At 44.3% G+C, this 20,030-nt stretch overlaps 2 protein-coding genes across 2 annotated transcripts; one reads left to right on the plus strand and one right to left on the minus strand.

Moving 5' to 3' along the window:
• Positions 1-1,798: 1,798 nt before the first annotated feature.
• fem1b (fem-1 homolog b) lies at positions 1,799-10,112 on the minus strand. The gene is made up of 2 exons (XM_084364135.1): positions 9,377-10,112; positions 1,799-7,312 (listed from the first exon to the last, which is right to left on the minus strand). The coding sequence occupies exons 1-2, from the start codon at positions 9,736-9,738 to the stop codon at positions 5,677-5,679; spliced, it is 1,998 nt and encodes a 665-aa protein (XP_084220261.1). The 5' UTR covers positions 9,739-10,112; the 3' UTR covers positions 1,799-5,676.
• A 2,542-nt stretch (positions 10,113-12,654) lies between these two features.
• Positions 12,655-20,030, plus strand: cln6b (CLN6 transmembrane ER protein b). The gene is made up of 7 exons (XM_084363978.1): positions 12,655-13,369; positions 13,916-14,014; positions 14,115-14,303; positions 16,125-16,180; positions 17,244-17,366; positions 19,308-19,436; positions 19,635-20,030. Exons 1-7 carry the CDS (start codon positions 13,271-13,273, stop codon positions 19,780-19,782), a joined length of 843 nt encoding a protein of 280 aa, XP_084220104.1. The 5' UTR covers positions 12,655-13,270; the 3' UTR covers positions 19,783-20,030.

Genomic DNA, 20,030 nt, shown 5'->3' on the forward strand with positions numbered 1-20,030 from the left:
CATGGAAAGACTGTGTGCTCTGTGTGTGTGTGTGTGCGTGTGTGTTAACTTCTGTAGCAGTTGTTTGAATAATGATGACAAACTGATCACGAGTCGTGTGTTGCCTCACGATGACGTCACTGTGCTGAGATCAGCTGGTGAGTGAAGCTGATGGGAGCGATGAATGAAATGAGACCGAGGTTTCAATATAAAATCAGAATAAACAATAATTAAAATCAGACCCATGTTTCACGAACAAGACTACCTAAGATGGCTGACTTCATTCTTTATACTAATGCACATTGTAAATGCATCCTATGAACACGTATTGTATATTACTTCCAAAGTTATATCTGATGCACTTTTGTTGTATAAAGTCGAACTTGAACGTTTTGTAAATACACGTGTGTGAGTGAATAAGGATAGTGGCATTACTGTGTGAGATGACGCTGATGTTTCTGCAGCAGTTTGTGCCGACGTGTGGAGCCGCTCGGCCTGTGGATGAACTCCCTTCATACCAGTTTGATATGTTCACTATTTGTGTTAATACTGGAATAAAGCCAAGAAATGTACACGTGTGTGTGTGTGTGTGTGTGTGTGTTGCGCTTCATAAATGAACATTCGATTGTTGGTCATTTCATGAAATGTTTTTTTTTTAGGGAATCTGTCTTCATCATTTATTTCTGCTCCAGTTTCCTTTTTTTAATTAATGACCTCAGCACCAGCACAGGTGAGGCCGGACCTCCTGACTCTGAGTTGTGAGTTTTGCTTTTGGGTGGAGAGATGATGAGTGCGTCATGATGAGGAAAGACTCATTAAAGGAACAGTTCAACCAAAAATGAACTCAGCCATCATCTCCTCCCCCAGTGCTGGTGAAAGTCAGGTGAAGTCTCGTAGTCCACAGAACATTTCTGGAGCTTCACAGTGAAACAGAGTTGCAGCATTCTGCTGAACACCTGAAGCAGCTGGAGACTTGATTTAAAATGTAAACTAAATAAATAAATACTCCAAAACTCCACTAAAACTTTGCCGAAGTATCTTTTAGTAGAACCTGTTTGCAGTGTACCTGTGGATGTACAGCCAACTATCACCAGAGTACTTTGACACTGATGAAAACTTAAAAAAACACTTTTTCTCAGGCCACTTCTGCACATGTAAGGAGCGCCTTTTTTATGGATTTCTAAGCGGATTTAAGCGTCATCATCTCCTCCCCCAGTGCTGATGAACGTCAGGTGAAGTTTTGTAGTCTACAAAACATTTCCAGCCACCTTTTCTATTCCTCTCTCGTCACAACACCGTTTATGCTCCGGTAGGTTTAGGCACAAAATCCACTTGGTTAGGTTTAGAAAACCTCATGGTTTGGCAACAGACCACGAGAACCCCAGAGATCACAAATTTCTCGACGTCCTGTTGAGCTCGTGCACCCACGAGCTGAGCAGCTCCAGAGAAGTTTTCAGCTTAAAAAGGGTGAAAATAATAGATTTCTTTAATCACTGTGGGATCTCGGGGCTTGTGGAGACGTGGATTACAGCACACGCGCTGTGTGGAGACATTTTTCAGTAGTTTGGGTTGTTTTTCCGTTTTAAATCAAGTCTCCAGCTACTTCAGTTGTTTAGCAGAATGCTGCAACTCCTATGAAACTTCACCTGACTTTCATCAGCATGACGGGAGGAGATGACTAAACTCTCATTTCTGGGTGAACTGTTCCTTTAAACAAAAGGGGAGAACATCTGTAAACACTTGGACACGAGCTCAAACACTCAGCCTGCTCCTCACCCTCTCTTCTCTGGTGAGTGAATAAAGGACAGGAGGACTCTGGTGAATGCAGACAGAAGACTTTTAATTTGACAGCATTCATTCTGCAGGAAGTTGCCACAGCTGACATCTTTAAACGTTTCCCAACACACGAAGAGAATCTTTGGCTTCATTTCAGCCAGCGACCCAAAGGAAACCTGGTCCGCGTGTTCTGAAACACAAACCTCCCAGTTCCATCGGGACACAAACGGGCTCCTGCGCTGTTAAATAAAATAAAATTAGCACTCTGAATGGCACGTTATCGTCACATCAAACCCTTCACACCTTCAGCCAGAAGTCCCTCCTGACCAGCTGTAATGCCCCGTCACATGGTTCATAAAACACTGAGCGCTGCTGGACAGATACTTGTTGATTAGGACAGATGTTCGCTGAAGAGTTGCTTAATAATTTCTCTGCTGCTGCTTTTGTTCAGAAAATCAACCCCCGAAAACAAATATTGAACAAACATGGCGTCCTCTGCCTTCTGACACCTGCACGTTATACAGTTTTTTCCTCCACCTGATTATGAGATGATCACAACACCCGATCCAACAAAACCAGAGTCCAAAGAAAACTGAGGTGAACAAAAACCCCGACATCAAGATTCATCTTCAGCAAACAGCTTTAGACTGGTGATTAGTTTGGGAGTTTGTTAGAGTCACGCTGACGCTGCAGCTCAAACACACAGACCAGACAACATTAAGATGTTTCTGTGCTGGGAGATAAACTAAAGGGTTTTTTCCTCTTCATCAGGGTCACATTGATTGAGTCATCTGAGCGAAATCCACAAATATTTTGTTTACAGCGATATAAAACATTAAAAGGTCGTAAAACCTCACATTAGAAAGGTCGAAACAACAATTTTGCAAATCAATAATCAATTTATCAAGCAAAAAATAAACATTCACATTTTCTCACGTGAGTTTTTGCAGCTTTTCTCTGTTTCATATCACGTTCAATCAAATGTTTTTAGATTCTGGACTGTTGGACAGACAGAAGGAAGAAATGCAAAGAATTCAATTTGAGTTTTGAGAAACTGACAAACGACGAATAAAATCTTCTTTGTTGTTGCTGAGAGTTGGAAGTTCAGATGATTCGGCACAAAAACCAGAGTAAAAACCATCATGTTCAGTTTCACTGGAGCCAACAAACAGTTCAGCACACAACACGTTCATCAGCGAGCGAACCAGCTGAGGATTATTCTAACTTTGTTTTAATCTCTGGAGTCATGATTTAGTCTTTAAAATAAAATAAAAATAAAAAAGGGAAAATTGCAGGTTCAGAGTCCGAGGTGACGTCTTCCCTGTCTGATTTGTAAGTATTTAGTTTGCAGTGATGTAAAACATGATGTGAGAAGCTGAAACCAGACTAAGTTTAACACTTTCCTGTTTTCAAATCAGTTCAATTGATTGTTTTTAGATTTCAGACAGAACTATGACGAGGCGACGCTGCACTGCGGAGCTGAAGCATCCTACTTTTGTAGCTGTACAGAGCCGGGCTAACACTTGCTCCCTTTTTCCCAGTATTTATGCTAAGCTAAGCTAAGCAGCTGCTGACTGTAGCTTTATATTCAGACATGAGGAGGAAATCAATCTGAACAAACTTGCCACCAGAATTATTCCTTTGATCAATTATCAACATCGCAGCGACTCATTTTCCTCCCGTAGACCAACAGTTTTGGCACCAGGAGACTCAGACGCGTCTCTACGATCAATAAATAACACAACAACAGGCTGTCAGGGGCCTCGGATAGAGACAGTACACACAAATGGCCTACTTTCATGGTCCAGATGGTCCTATGGGGAACAACTTGAAGTGGACTCTGTGATGAGACCGTATGTTTGGTGAAGAGCTGATGAACCTCCCGTAAAGAAGCACTTTCCCTCCCTGCAGGTTCCCACCGGTCACAAAAGGGGCAGACCGAGCAAACGGCTTCGTTTCAGCTCGAGTGCAGCGTGTTTTATGTGCGATCCAGTAAAGACGGCGGCTGGTAAAGATGAATCTGCCCTCACTGGAGCTTCTGATCGTTCAGACTCGGACCTGAGAGCAGCAGGATGGTTTTCTGTCTCTACGTCTCAACACACAATCACATCAAACTAACTTCAAGAAAAAATATCCAATTTTAAAATACAGACATGTCAATAAACTGGGAGGAACTGTGGAGTTCATCAACTTAAAGTGGGGATTTCTCTCTGAGAACATTCATAGTTTCTGTGCCGACATCCTCAGATATTTTTCAAAATAAAAGCTCGTGCAAGCTTCAACAGAATCATAAAATGACAGTACCAATGTTCAGAAAGTACACTACGTGGCCAAAAGTATGTGGACACCTGCTAATGTGCTACTATAACAGCCTCTGCTCTGTTTTCAGCTTTGAGACAGTTTATTTTCCAGGTGGTTTAAATCCATAAACTTTTCTTTATGGAGTTAAACACGGAAATAACTTCTCTTTCTTTTCTTTCATTAATCTCTTTTTCCTGTGAACTACTAGATAGTTTCACCACCGCGGGCCTCAGTGAAATCAAGCAGTCAGACATATTAGAGCTGTGTCGAGGGGCCACACACAGATACTGCATCGTTTTCAGGGTTTGAGAAGGTTTGGGTGCAGAGGTCTACAGCGGGGCTTTTCCATCAACACTTTTGGCTGCACCGAGTCAAACTGCGCCGCGACAGTCTCCAGAGTGGAGCCAAAGAGCGACCGACCCGCCTCCTGCAGCGACGTCTCGGGACCACAGCCAACCTTTAACCACCTCCTCCCTCAAATATTCAAGACATTTTTAAATCTGTGCTCAGCTCTCAGTACTTCTGTAGCTTCTAACTCTGTTGTTTGCTGTTTGGGTTCGTCCTTTACGGTCTCATCATGTTTTCATGCCTTTAAATGACTAAATAAGGGGAGGCTGTGAATGTGAAGACTTTCCAGGAAATCAAATGTGCTCATCACCAAATTAGCAGAGCTTTGTTAGCAGCAAATCTTCAGCAGCTCGTGACAAATGTGTCATCAGTTTAAAGGCCCGCCTTCAAGCAGGTCGTCCTGCTGTCATGGAAATGCAAATCCCTTCTGTGCTCGAGTCAAACTGAGTCAAACTGAACCAGTACATGTGGATGGAAAAGCCCTGTAAACTATGACTCTGTCCATTAGAACTGACAGGTGGCGTCTGTCTGGGCCACGTAGTGTAGATTCAGTGAAACGGGTCAAGAGAAAAAATATTTTCACAAATAATTGTTTGTAGCAAACCTTTTAAAATAAATTCATTTCAATCAAACTGAACCTAAAAACTGATTGTTAGTAAAAATTCTGTCCAGCAGTCGGATCACGTGTCCTTATTCTGTCTTCTTCTCTCACCGGTCCTTTGTCGTTCTCGTTGTTACAGTAAAAACTCAAACCAGTGAAAACTATTTTTCATATTTAAAAAGTGATCAGTGTGTGACGGCTGATCTGTGGGGCGAACGCATGGAAGCAGGCGAGGCCGGGCGTCATTCATTCTGATCATCTCTCCTTCACACTCGCTCATTCACTCAGACTGTAGGATCGCAGCAACATGGCGGCTCCCCACCACGCAGATAAGGCAAAGCGAGAAGCAGCGCGGTGATGTCACTGCTGTCCTCTCTCTGCTCTCACAGCACAAACCTGCTGCGGTCGGCTGAAGTTTCCTCTGACGTCTCGCAGCTGCAGCGACAAACTGCACATCAGCCCAGAGATGCAGACAGACAGCTGCTGGTAGTCAGCAATTAATACTTAAAATAGAAAGAGCAACACACTTTTTTTTATAAAAATGCTCAAAAACTTTTAGTACTGAACCATCACGCTCAGCACCATTTGGATTTGTTAGAAAATTATAAGAAATTCTTTAAAAAGAACAAAGAGTCTGTCCTTGTTTCGAGCCGTCAGCCCTCAGGTCCGTTTCAGTGGAACTCCACAAACTCCTCCAGCGTTTTGGGGATCTGGTTGCGGTAGGTGATCTGGTGCTGCCGGACGGCACGCGCTGCCAGGCACTTGAGGCTCATCTTCATCTGTGTCTTCAGTAGGATCTCCGACACGCCGGTGGTGCTCTTGTCCAGAGGTGTCTTCTTCTGCTTGTTGGTCATGTCCGTGTGGGCGCCGGCCTCCACCAGGTTAATGATGATGGCGTGCAGCGTCAGGAAGTCGCTGATGGGCCGGTTGTACTGGACGATGACGTGCAGCGGGGTGTTTCCTTCGTGGTCGACGGCGTTGACCTGCGCTCCGCAGTCCAGCAGGAGCTTGGTGACCTGGGCGCTGGGGAAGCTGCAGACATCGTTGGTGTGGAAGTCATCGACCGGCGTGGTGGAGCTGATGGCCAGATGGAGCAGAGAGGAGCCTTCGCGCGACCGCGGGTCCAGCTGGATCAGGTCGTAGATGTGCTTGTTGATGCGGGCACGCTCCTCGTCGCCACAGGTGGTCTTGGTGGAGATGCAGGCGAGGTACAGGAACGTAAAAACATTCGACTCATAATTGTCCATGGCCTGAGGCAGCTCAGATTCAGCCGCCGTGTCCACTCGAGCCATGCTGCGCTGAATCTCCAGCACGCTGCAGCTCAACACCTGCTCCACAGCCGAGGCCAACACCTGCTCCTTCAGGTGCACCATCTGGGAGAACACTTGGGCGAAGCGCAGCAGGTCCTTGTGCGTGTTCCTGTTGCCTTTCTGTCGCAGACGAAGCGCGTGAAGCCACAGTTTGATGCACTGTTCAAACTCCATGTTATCAGCGTAGACAGCTCCGCGGTAGATGATGGGGTGTGACACGTCGATATTGTCCGAGCCCAAGATACGCTCCCGGATCATCAGCCCCTCCATGTGCAGAGCATCCCGGTCCACCCGGATGGCCTCCAGGTCTTGGGGTGTCCGGCACTCACAGCGCCCCCCATAGGCCTCGATGGGTGGCAGCAGCTCCTTGGAGATGATGTTTTCTGGGTCCCGGTAGCGCTCCACCATGGCCATGTGCAGGTACTGGTACGTCCTCTGGATGTCGTAGTTCTCCCGGTCGTTGGCGAACGAGGCGCCCAGCAGTTCCAGGGCCTCGATGCGGCTGTGCGGGTCACAGTCGGCGTGCGCCAGCAGCAGCTCCACCACATCTGCTTTGCAGCTCTCTGCAGCCACCTTCAGGGGCGTCATGCCGTGTCCGTTCACCACCATGGCTGCCTGACAGCGCACCAACTCCTTCACTATGTCCAGGTGACCCGCCTCAGCCGCGAAGTGCAGGGCGGTGGCCCCACAGTGGGCCTTGGCATTAGGGTCCGCCCCCTGTTCCAGCAGGAACTTCACTACGTCCGTGTGGCCTTTATAGGCGGCGATCATCAGGCAGGTGTTGTTGTACTTGTTGGTGATGCTGATGTCGGCCTTGTGTTCCACCAGGTAGCGGACGATGTCCAGGCGCCCGTCGAAACAGGCGGCCCTCAGGGGGGTGGAGTTGGTGATCGTGGTGTGGTTAACGTTGGCGCGGTGAGTCACCAGCAGACGCACCACCTCAAAGTGCCCTGCTCCAGCGGCACACCACAGCGCTGTGGCCCCGTCGATGACGTAGCTGCAGGACAGACAGGAGACAGACAGGAGACAGACAGCAGGTCAGGACACTCGGCTGGGAAACATATCGATGTTACATTGTTTACATGATCTGAGGCTGTACATGGTGTTAGATGTTGATATGGTGATATGACATTACATTACAGTAAAACAGGGGTCAACTCATACAGCTTTTTCAGGGCTGAGGGATTTATTAGAAATCAAGGAAACTGAAAACAGATAATCATTTGTAGTAAAAATGAAAATCTTTGAACGAGCAGCGATGAAATGAGCCAATAAATAAAGTTCAACTGACTCAAGTTCTGTTCTTTGGTACATTTGAAGGTACTTTACCTGAGTATTTATTTTTTCTGCTACTCTAAACCTCCTCTCCACTACATCTATTTGAAAACTTAAGTTACTTTGTAAATTTAGATTACTCAGTGTTACAGGTTATTAATTGTGACATGTTACCAATCAGACATTGTGTGTTTATTGGCAATCTGACAGAAAAGTCACAGCTACTGATAATCAGTCGACTCCTACAGTAAAGTGATGTCATTTTCAGATTGTGTACTTATCATAGCCTTAAAATATCACAACATTAGCATGAGTATTAGTAGTTACAGAGCCTCCTGCAGGTTGAGGTGGCCGCACACAGAACCCAACACTTCACACGCTGACCTATGAATAAGACGACCTCGACCTCGACCGACTCCTGAATCAGTTCCTGCGTTCATTTCATTTCCATGTAAACAACTGAAGGAAAGGTGTGAACAGAAAGAAACCTGTCTTTTAAATGTGTAAAGATCAGTATCATTACCACACCAGTCAGAGCAAAATGCTTCATTTGAAAACTGGGTCAAAACATCTGCTGTGACATCACTGAGTGGGCGTGGTCAGCAGACCACCGAGCCGACAGGTTCGGGTTTCTGTGGAGTCTCATTTCATTTCATTTCATGTTTCCAACGCTGGAGACACGAAGCTCTCCAACCAAAAACCAAATACTTCCACTGTTAAATGTTCAGCTGAAGAAGACGTTAGTCTCCGTGAATAACGGTCCTGTCAAAGAAACACTAAAAACAACTCCATCAGTCTGATCACACTTCTTCGTTGGGATAATCATGAAAATCTTCACATGAATGACTTTAAAAAGCTGCCGTGCAGTCCTGCATTAGTTTACTGATTTAACGTGAATCACGATGGCTGAAGGCTCCAAAACAAGTCAGATGAGACGTGTAAATACTGAAGATTACAAATTTAAGGGACGACAGTGACATGAGATTGTCACCATTTACTGTTTCTGTACTCGTGCAGGAAGACTTTATGAAAACTTATTCAGGATTCTGTGATCGTTTTCCACTTAAAAAATAAATGTGTCCTCCGTGATGCAGTAAAATGTTTGGTTACAAACTAAATGTTCAGGTTTAATAAAGGTTTAAGTGATTCCAGGATGTGTTGGTCCAATTTTAATCTATATATTAAAGTGTTGAGAATATTTTGAAGATTATCGAGATCATTTTGTGAATTGTAATTATGTTGGACAGGATAACAGTGACAAGACTTTTTCATATCGTCGTGAACCGGACACATTAGTTTAGCATTGAGGTTTTATACTCGGCCCTAATCTGAGGATGTTCTGTAATGGTGCTTGTTTTGAGATCAATGGCTGTTTGTCTACCGTCAATACAACAATATCTTTATATTGATACACTCTACAGGTCGACTGATGTGGCTTTATCAGGACCGATACAGATGATTAGAAATCACAGCGACTGAATACTGATTTTCATTTGCAGTAAAAATGTACTCAAGTTCTGTTCTTAAGTACAATTTGAGGTACTTTCCTTGAGTCTTTCCACTTTCTGCTACTTTAAACTTCCTCTCCACTACATTTATTTGATAACTTTAGTTACTAGTTACTCTGCAGATTCAGATTACTCTGTGTATATGATATTAATTGTGACGTGTTACCAGTCAGACAGTGATTCCTCCTTCCCTGAGTGGTGTGTATGCACTGAGGACTGTTTCTAATATTCAGTCCACCCTCACTGACCCAAATGAAGTGAAAAGACTTGTTTTTTACCCGTCAAACCGAACCGTGCCCGTCTGTTCGGTGTCCACTCTGTAGTGGTCCAGGAGCAGCCGGACCACCTTGTCGTGCCCGTTCCGGGCTGCGATGATCAGAGGAGTGGACCTCTGCCCGGCGAGCTGGGTCACATAGCTCAGCAGGTACTGGGTCTCCCCCTCGGAGTGGTTGAGCAGCAGCGCGGCCAGGGTCAGGACTCGGCCCTCGCTGGCTGCCTTGTACACGTAACCGGCCAGAGACTCCATCTGAGCCCGACAGGTAGCCAGGACCTCCGCTTTCTTCGCAACTGGCGCCCGCAGTGTCCAATCCTCCAAAGCGAGCCGCCTCCCATTAAAATGTCGAAAATGGCCCCAGTGCATACATGAAAACTGTAGCTTCTCCGTTATGGCCACAAGAGAAACTTAACTCAACCCGGCTGGCGAAGCTTTACAGCCTAATCGTCCGATACCGACCGTCCGGCTCCTGGGTTTCTGTCTCCAGACGCCGAGTTTCAGGCGTCAGCTGAGGGAGCTAGCCGGTTAGCTAGTGTGCTAACGTTAGCGAGCTGCTCCACAAACCGACACGTCGGAGCTCCGAGTCTGATTCAGTCGCGCTGGTGTTTTGTTACTCGCCGTGAAAAAAATCCCTCCTGCTGTTGTTTCTGTCCGAACATTCAAAACACGCCGAAGATTTGAGAAACAACACACCAGCACTTTCACCCTTTGCTATCTAGTCATTTGCCGGAAGTTGCCGTTCAACGTAAAAATACCTCCGACTGGAACACTCCATCTGATATAAGTTCCGCCCTCGCGTCTTTTTTTTAAAAGCTTTATTTCACCGTTTCAGTGAACACAAGACGCGTAGAGGAATAAAAACAAAAAAACAAAAAGAGAAAATAGAAAGAAAAATAAAAACATAACCGAAAGAGGATAAGACTTGAGTGAAAAATATAATATTTAAAATATCTTTTTGAATTCTGACTTTATTCTTGTGTTTAAAAATCCAGCAACTGCTGACCCTAAAACATGTGGAGGACAGGGAGAAAACAAACCCACCATGTAATTACACTAGTAGCTAGAAAATGATTTTATAAATGAGACTGAGATTTGGTATTTTTTTATCATCTCTCATGCTTCAGGCTGAGCCTCCTCCAGCCTCCTCTGACTGGGGTCTCATTCTTATGCCTGATGTTTGTAACCTGAGCTGTGATCAGTCACATGTTGCCCCACTTTTCTTTCACTCACATTAAAACATGTTTAACAGGTATTCATGGTATTTAGAGCGAACCCCAGTGGGAGCATAAGCTTCTAACTGTGTCCATCTGAACCCAGATTAATGCTGTCTAATAAAACATCGGGAGCAGGTTTATACAGATTACAGGCTTATCTGCTGGCAGATGAACCTGCAGTTTAACTCCTGCACAGAAGCTGAGGGATTTATCGGGAAATAATTCAGTTTTGTTGCAGTTCAAGGGAGTAACCATCTTTTTACAGCTTCAGAGGAAACAATGAGGAGGGAGACATCAAGAAAACATCACAGAGGAGGATTTACATGTGAAATCCCATCAAGATGAACGATGGAAGAGCTCTGGAGGCCGCAGCATCAGGAGTTTCACTACAGTCGACCTACTGTAATTGGCTCTCATTGACTCTGACAGACTGTCTGGTATCAGGCCTGTGACACTGCAGCTGCTGCAACAGTGTTTGAGGATAACAGTCAGATTTCTGGTGTTAGAGGGAGATGGTGACCTGGAAAAGAGACATGCAGCCGTCCATCCGGAGGAGACAGAACTCAGCTCTGCATGCAGCAACTTTCATGAGCAGGTTGGAAAAATTAAGTTTTCATCATTAGTCACACTCAGAGTCAGATATTACACAATATCACAGTTCTGTTCAAAGATGAAGATCCTGGTCAAACCACAAAAGTTTCTCCAAGCTCACCAATGAAAACTGAAGATTCACTTTATTCAGATGAGCTAAACCTCCAAGTGTTACAGGTCAAGAGCTGTAAACCGTGAACCTGACTCTCCTTCAGTGCGGCTGGAGGAGATCGTCACTGGATTTACATTTTCGGGTGAACTGTTCCTTTAACGTCTCATTCTACATGAACAAAGTTACAACTTTATTTTCATAATAATCACAGCAACTTTCACAACTTTAATCTTAAAACCTAAAAGTCTGTAGCTCTTGAAACTTCGTCCTTCAGTAGCACTGCGACGGATGCTGAACTTTTTTGTTTTGCCTATAAAAAGAAGTGAAAACTGAATTTTGTGCTCCATCTTTAAACTTTAAACCTCGCTGCTCACTCGTGGCTCCTCTCTGGATATTTGACTGTGGATGTGATAATATCGTGAATGCTGAATCAAAATGAAGCAGCAGGACATCATGTCTGTCCTCCGCTGGGTGTGTGGCAGATGAACAGATGAGATTAGAGCTCAGGTGTTTGAGGATTTGGACGGAGAGGTCACAACTTTCTCTGGCTGCAGGTCTGTTCAGTCCTCTCTGCTTTTCTAAATAAGCCGGCAGACGCCTTCAGGACTGTTGTCAGTGTCTGCCATAGGCTACCATATATATATTTATATTGCACTGTGTATTTGTAAATACTTGAAGTGGTCATTAAACAGTTAAGATTGTCTATTTTATTTTATTTATCTTATTTTATTACTTTATTTTATTGTCTACTTTACTATGTTATCTATATCTTTATCTCTTGTTTCCATTCAGGCTATATTTCTATTTCTATTTCTACTTTGCACGGAGCATCTGTAACTGATTAATAAAGTATTCTGATTCTGATTCTGATTCTGACAGTCGTGTTAGCAGCGTGGCTCTGTCACTGTCTGTCCTCCACGTTTAGTCCAGACTGAAATATCTCAACAACTGATCCTCTGACTTTTCATCAGGGCGACCCAGTATACAGACACAAACCACTTAACTTACTGTGGTTCTGTTCTGGTAGGAGACTTCTGTTGCATGTCCGTGATTCTTGAAGTATATGATAATTCACTTCAGTATCACATGACTCTGTAGCAGTCAGTGTTTATCAGCTCCGGCTCCGATCGGCTCGGGTGGACAAGCTAATTTTCACATCTTTCAGGCGTGATGCTCTGATGCATCTAATCTCAAATGTTATTAAGACTTTTCAAAATAAGTTTTTAAGTCTTCTGGATGTGATCTGCTGCTTTCTACTGTTCCCTGTTTGAGCGCACTAATGATGAAGAAGCATTTAAAATAAAATCTGCATTTACACATTTATTTTGGTGTTAAATTGTACGATCAGCACTAAACTGTCCAGCTGAGGCTGATGTGAACGTCTGCAGTTCTGCAGGTGTTATAAAGTGTTGGACACATTAAAGTGATGACCAGATGATGGCGCTGGATGGCAGGAAATCTCGTGGCAACCCATCAAATAGTTGAGATATTTCACTAAAAACACAAATGTGAAGCTCACGAGGATCAATCAGTCTGTAGGATTCATCCTCTGGGGAACATGAATGTCATGAACATGAATCCTGACCGACTGATCCAAACAACCTCGCAGCTGAAAACAACATCCGGCCGTTTCTTCTGTCTTTTACCTGAAACAGAGTTTAGCATCTGACGAGCTGCTCGCTGCGGCTCTCTTTAATGACTGCGTCTTTTTTTTTGTGATCTATTATTCGGTTCATCTTTTTGGATCTCGTTCCCTTTTTATCTCAGCAGACTTTGGTTTCTTCTCCGAGCCTCTGATCTCAGACAAATCCCATCATGCATTACAAGATTTAAGCTCTGCACCCAGAAGCCAGCCGGCGTCTCTGATCGCATCGTTAGCTGCCGCTGCTTCAGTAAATCAGATGAGTGAAGCATCTTCGTGCACGTGATTCTGACCCGTCGTGTTTCTGTGTTCTGCAGCCGCTCGGCCGGTTCTGTGGAGATGGAGGAGGTTCTGTCGAAGCCCCGGTTCCACCTGGACCTCTGGCTCGCTTTCACTCTCCAGAACTGGATCCTGGATGTGGGCCGGCCTGTTGTCACGGTAACAGGATGATGAGTGGTGTTCAGTGCTGCAGGAGTCTGTTTCTTTACCAAACAGCTGTTATTGTGTTGCTGCTGAACGTCTGCTGGATGATTTAATGAGGTCTTCATTGGTCAAATGAAAAAGTTCATTAAGTTAAAAGTTGATGAATATAAAAGTCAGTAAAAAAAACATCTTCAGGCTGAACACTCACTATGTGACATCACCTGTTTCTCACTGAGCCCCGCCCACTTTAAACCAATGAGAAGAGCTCAGAGAAGAAATGAAGAATGAATCTGTGCAGTGGAAGATCCAAAACTTACTGTATCCATCCACAGCAGAACCGCTGAAGGATCTCATCACTCACAGGAGACACTGGCTGAGAAAATAAGTTTTGGGGCCTTTAAACTTTCTTACTGGGTTAAAATATCTTCAGCAGATCTCTCTCATGATAAGAGTATTCCTGAAAGAAGCCACACTTCCTTCTTCCTGTTTGAAATGGATATAAATCATGAATTATTTGAGTCTTATAGGAGAAATGAAACATTAAGCTGATGTTTCCTGCAGCTCGGCCTCCCTGCAGACTGGACTCCTGTGAACCGTCCCGGTGCTGCAGAATACCTCCACATCCTGTACAACGTCACCACGCCGCTCATACTGCTCAAAGTGACTGAGACACAACACACACTGAATAACACACTCACATGTATTATATATCACAATATATTTGTTTGGTCATGCTGACCACAGTCATTTGTCCTTACAGATGCTTGAGCGCAGCCCCAGGACGCTGCCCCACACCGCCGTCCGCCTCGGCGTCATCACTGTTGTCATGGGGACCAGCCTCCACCTGGCGGCCGACTCCATCACCCGGCGGCTAATGCTGATTGGCTACCAGCCGCACCTGTCGGTCAGAGAGAATCCGGTCATGAAGAACCTCGAACCGTCCTCTCTGGTAGGTGCTGCGTCACAAAAACCTCAGAAATACATTTGTGATTCCTTCAGAGGAAATATACATGAGCCCGTTCAGACCCGGTACTAACATCCATCCTGAGTGATCCGATCCTGAGTGACGACCCGTCCACCACTGAGACAAACAGACTCCATGTTTCTACTCAAAGACAGAAAGAAGTTCATGCAGAACATTTGCTGAATTTACAAGAAGGAACAAATCAGTCAGAATCAGTCAGAGACAGAGTTTCACACAGTTTATAAAGTGTCTCCAACTCAACAACTCACTAAACTGACACATTTGTTAAGGGAGTCTGGGGACAAAGAAGTAGCCTATACTGGTTACTGTTTAGTGTGTTTGTAAAATTTAACATGTTTAGTGTCAATTAAATGTTGATTAATATTATCTTTGTGTATCTTTGTAGCTCTGGAACAAGTGTTAAAAAAAAAACAGAGTTAAAAATACATCTTTCCTCTCCGGTGACAAAACTAAGCCCACAGGCCTGAACCTGTGTGAGAAACTTAAGAGCTTAAAATCAGAGTTTACTTGCAGAAAAGTATCAGTACACAGGAAGTCCAAACACAGCTCAGGAAAACACTACACGAGGGGCTAGACAAAAACAGAGTGGTCCAAAAAAAACAGGGTTAAAGCATGAGACAGACGAGAGAGAGAGGATGACGAGGCACAGGTGTAACACATCAGGGCGGAGCAGACGATCACAGGTGGGAAAACACACGGGGACAGGAAGTCATCTGAAACGAGAGGAGAGCGAGACAACACAATAAAACAGGAAACACAAAAGACAGAACCGAAAACTCAAGACAACAAAACCTTCATGAAACGAGACTCGACACTCCAGTGGATGTTTGATCTGAAGGATGTATTCTGCCTGGTCTTTATGTTTTACTCAAGAAGAATCAAAGTGAAATATCAGACAGATAGCACAGTGTCCGCTTCAATCAGGAGAGGCGAGCGAATGGAGTAAAGAAAGTGTTTATTCCAGCAGATGATGTGTGATAATGAGTCTTGTCAGAAAGTCTGCAGCAAGTCAGAAAGTGAACTAAAGGCAGCGAGACGATCGTAGTTAAAGACGGCAGCGAGCTGATAATCGATGCTCTAATGACAATTATGAGAAGAAGAAGAAGAAGAGAAACGAACTGAAGACTGAGCCTGTGAAGGATTAATCCTCCTGACTGAGCTCGTAGAGCTTCATCTGAGCCGACAGACTTATCTTCAGTCACCGTACAAGAAAAAATGATTCAAGTCTGAATACAATTACATCTTATTTAGTAGAAAACATGTTCGTACCCGTCTGGTCTTCTGAGAATAAAGAGGATTAAACTGTTACTCCTGAATCTGTTGGTGTGATTTTTCACAGCAATCATAAAAAATATACAGCATTAGACAGAAACAGCAATTTAACTACAATCTACAGAGACAGGAAGCCGTGAGTGTGACTCTGAAGAAAGAAATGTGTGTATATATGATAAAATATTCATGTGATACGGAAGTTAATCCCAAATGTGAGTAAATCCACAGAGAAGGAATCTTAAACCCTGATTATTATTAAAGCTGGCACGCTGTTTGTCTTGTTCAGTCAAACTGATTAACAATGAATTCATTTGGCGAAAGTGTAAAAAGTGTAAAAAATAAATTCAGTGAAAATTGGATGTGTGAGCTTCCAGTCACAATGAGTCAGACACAAGAAGAACAAAACAAACATCAGCAACAAGTATCTTAAATACACAACACAGGAGGGCGACAGCTCCGTCTCTGACGAAGGCTTCGGCCTCTCAGACTCACGAACGTTGTTTTATTTTGCAGATCGACGCCTTCGAGCTCCTGTTTTACTACGACGACACTCTGGGTCATCTGATGTGGTAAGAAGACCTCGAATTATTACGAATGTTCAGACTGTCGCGCCAACAGAGCTGCTGTGATGTAATAAATAAAGTCACTGATAAAAAAAACTCAAAGGTTAAAGGATACGTTTGAAGGCGTTTCCATCAACATGTTACTCATCGACCTCTCTGACTTCCTGTCTGCGGCTCTCAGCTCATTGGTTCCTCCTGAAGACGTGAATCTTTAAAACTCACTGTAGTTTTTAATCAAACCAACAGGAGGAGGTAGTGAGTTTGTTGGGGACTATTTTCAGCGATGGATTAATCCACATTCAGTTGGTGTTCATGTTCTCATTAGTGTGTTTTTAATTGAGTCAGAGCGGTTTGTTGTTGTTAAATATTATTTTGCTGATAGCAAATATTATTTGTTTAATTAGTCCAGATGTTTGCATGGATGTCTGGTAGCATCTCATCTTGTTTAGTTTAATTATTTCTGTGTTCAGTTTTGACTCGTTAGTGTTTGTTTGGGAGTTTGGGCACCCTGGGTCATACAGGTAGAAGCACAGGTGCAGGACCATGATGCACCTGGGTGGGCCTGGTGATTCCTTTGTTCTTTTGCTTTTTGAAAATAATCCATGAAAACCAAAATGAACTTCTCCGCGTCCACGACGAGCCCACGTGGCCGCTGTGCACGCGGCACTCGTCTGGTTTGAGCCTCAACACGTTGACGAGACGAGAAACATCGACGTGTCCTTTAAAGCTTCTGTTCGTCAGTGAGTCTCACTGAGGTCGAACGTACTTTTAATTAAGTAAAGAAACCAAAACAACGATGAAAAACACTCAATTACAAATAAAAGTCCTGCATTAAAAATCACATGCAAGTAAAAGATTTGTGTTTATTAAGTGATTTTCAAAAACAGAACCTGACCACTTAAAATATGATGTTTTGTTATAAATTAAACTACCTGACAGTTTGAACACGTACAGCTGAAACGGAGAGTCGACAGAATCAGAACAGTGATTGGGTCGTGACAGATGACGTCACACGAGAAAGAAACGGGCGTGTCAGAGATATGAGCTGTGATTACCCTTTCTCCACCAGGTATGTTCCTCTCTTCCTCGTCCTCTTCCTCTTCTTCAGTGGTTGTTTCAGTCGCAGGAAGCAGGAGGAGAAGACGCCGCCTGCAGCGTGGATGCTACTCGCCCCCAACGCCGCCTACTACTGGTCAGACTGCCTCACGACTACATCACACCGAGCCCGTGAGCCGTCACAGGCTCGGCCCAGTCCTCAGTCCCTCCTCCTCCTGAAGCCCAATTAAAATCTAATCTATGTTTGCATTTACACGTCATACAGAAACAATAAGGTTAAAACATAAACCGTGAAATTATCAAAAACCTCACATAAAAACATTAAAACCAGTAGACGGGAAAACAAAACAATAATCAGATCAGAGGCGCCTCGTTTATTTCACAGGTTCGTCTCTTTAACTGCTTTAAAAACGTTTTGTTGTCAGGAGATATTTTTCAGAAAACGCTAAAGTGGAAACATTTTTTGTGTTGTATCACCTCAGAGAGAAAAACTCACCAAGCTGTTTATTTTTGTAATAAACCAATCAGTGAGAAACAGACGGAGCCGCTGAGGGAAGCTGTTCTGTGGAAGTGGTGATTAACTGATCGTCTGTGCGCTGCAGGTGCATAAATCTACATTTAGTTGGTGTTAAGAGATTTAAACTGTCTGAGGAGGAAAAGCTCGTCCTGCATTCTTCACCCGACTTCACTCGACTTACTTTAGATTCTGAGACGCTGCCATCCAGGCAGACGTCCAGCGAGACAGCAGCAGAAAGAGATAAAACTCCTTCTTCATCGACGTTAACACAATCTGAAGAGCTCAGGGGTCGACCGGCAGAGACAAACCAAACAGAAACTACTTTAAAGATTATCTCAAAGGATTCGTGTCCTGTGAAGCTCCAAAAACGTTTTGTGGACTGCGGAAAACTTCATCCGACTGGGACAAGATGTCAGATATTTGTCAAAGTCAGCAGGAGTCATCCTCTGGGTACGATCGTCTGAACCACATGTCGCCACAGTCCGTCCAGTGGTGTTGAGATATTTGAGTCTGGAGTGAAGTGAGACCGACCCAACGACGTAAAGTTAGAAACGTGTTTCACTCTGAATGTCGGTTTATAAAGTGAGTATCAAGAGATCAACAGTGACCTCTTCTCTTTATCTTGATTCGACAGTCTGACGTCTGACTGTTGACTGAACTGACTGTAACTAGTGTCTGACGAACACTACACCAGCACCTGAGACCGTGTGTGTGTGTGTGTGTGTGTCCAGGTGTTAGTAATAATTGATTACGTAGTTCTCAGGTGTTGCTGACTAATTACTTTACTGGACGAGGACGGCACTTCAGGATGAAAGCAGAATTAAAGTCAGCACTTTAATCACAGCTGATGAACATTCCTGCTGTAGTTTGGAAAATAAAACTTCATTTTGAAGACGTTCACTTTTCTTTTATGTGTCTAACATTTTTCAGCTTCTTCACTTGGTGACTGTTAAACCTCGTTTAGGGGCCACAGACATTTCTTCTGGGAGTTAATTATAGATGTTTGTGTTCTTCAATAAATGGAGCTGAGTTATATTTAACTATTATTCAAGTTTCCATCCAAATTTAGTACAAAGTTGTTGTATTCAGATTCAAAATCTAAGAACTAAAACTAAAACTGTGTTCATTTTGCTCACGTTGTGAAAAAACAACAACAAACGTTTCACACAAACCAAATCTCCAGTTTTGTCGCCACAAACACAGCTGGAAAATGTCCTGACGTCTAATCAAAAATATCTGATTTTCTTGCCAGTAACATAGTTGGAAAATGTCCGACGTCTCGTCTGGTTTAGTCTCCACAAACACGTCTGGAAATGTTGTGACATCTATTCAAAATAATATCCAGACTTCTGGTAACAGACGTGGCTGTAATTGTCTCTATGTCTCTTTGAAAATAGACGGTTTTGTCGTCACTTACGCGACAGGAAGTCTCCCGACATCTCCTCAAAAATATCCAGTGTTCCTCACAAACGTCCCGACGTCTTGTCAAAATATCCAGTGGATTCACACTCGTGACTCTCTGCTCACAGACCCACTGACCCTCCCCGTGTCTCCCATCAGGTACCTGATCACTGAGGGACAGACCTTCATCCTCTTCATCTTCACCTTCTTCGCCATGACCGCCACAGTGATGCACCAGAGGAGGCGGGGCATGGTTCCCGACGGCAACGGCCTCTTCACGCTCTACAGGTACATGTGAACGCTGGCTGACGAGAATCTGAATCTCTGCCTCATTAATGAAAATATTCATATTATAAAGAAGTGTTGTGAGGTGATGTGTCAGGACGGAGCTGAAGGAATCATGTCAGACACGTCGGTGAACTCGAATACTTGCTCCAGATGTGAAAATGTGTCGGTCCTCATTAGTCCAAGCTGTCTGGTTGGTAGTTTCTCTGCAGCTCTGTTCCTGGTGGCGGTCTGGGTGGCCTGGCTGTGGAGCGACGCCGTCCTGAGGAAGAAGCACCCCGGGCTGATCTACGTCCCACAGCCTCGCGCTGTATACACACTGTACCTCCAGCAGAACAACCGCACGTAACACAACTGCTACTGCAAACACTGCTTCCTCCAACAGACTCAATGTGTCTGTAATCGGACCAGAACAAGGTGGTGCAGCCAGAGAGGTGTGAGCGGACAAAAATCAGAACGACCGTCTGGCTTCAGTGTCTCATTCACAACTCTTAAAATACTGACGCTTCAGGGTGGCGACCGAACTGACCTGCAGACAGCAGCAGCCTGCTGGAGCTGCTCTTAATCATCTTGTATCTACGTGTATACACTACATAA

The sequence above is a fragment of the Pagrus pagrus genome (genome assembly GCF_965226575.1).
Source record: "Pagrus pagrus genome assembly, chromosome: 10".
Taxonomy (NCBI): domain Eukaryota; kingdom Metazoa; phylum Chordata; class Actinopteri; order Spariformes; family Sparidae; genus Pagrus; species Pagrus pagrus.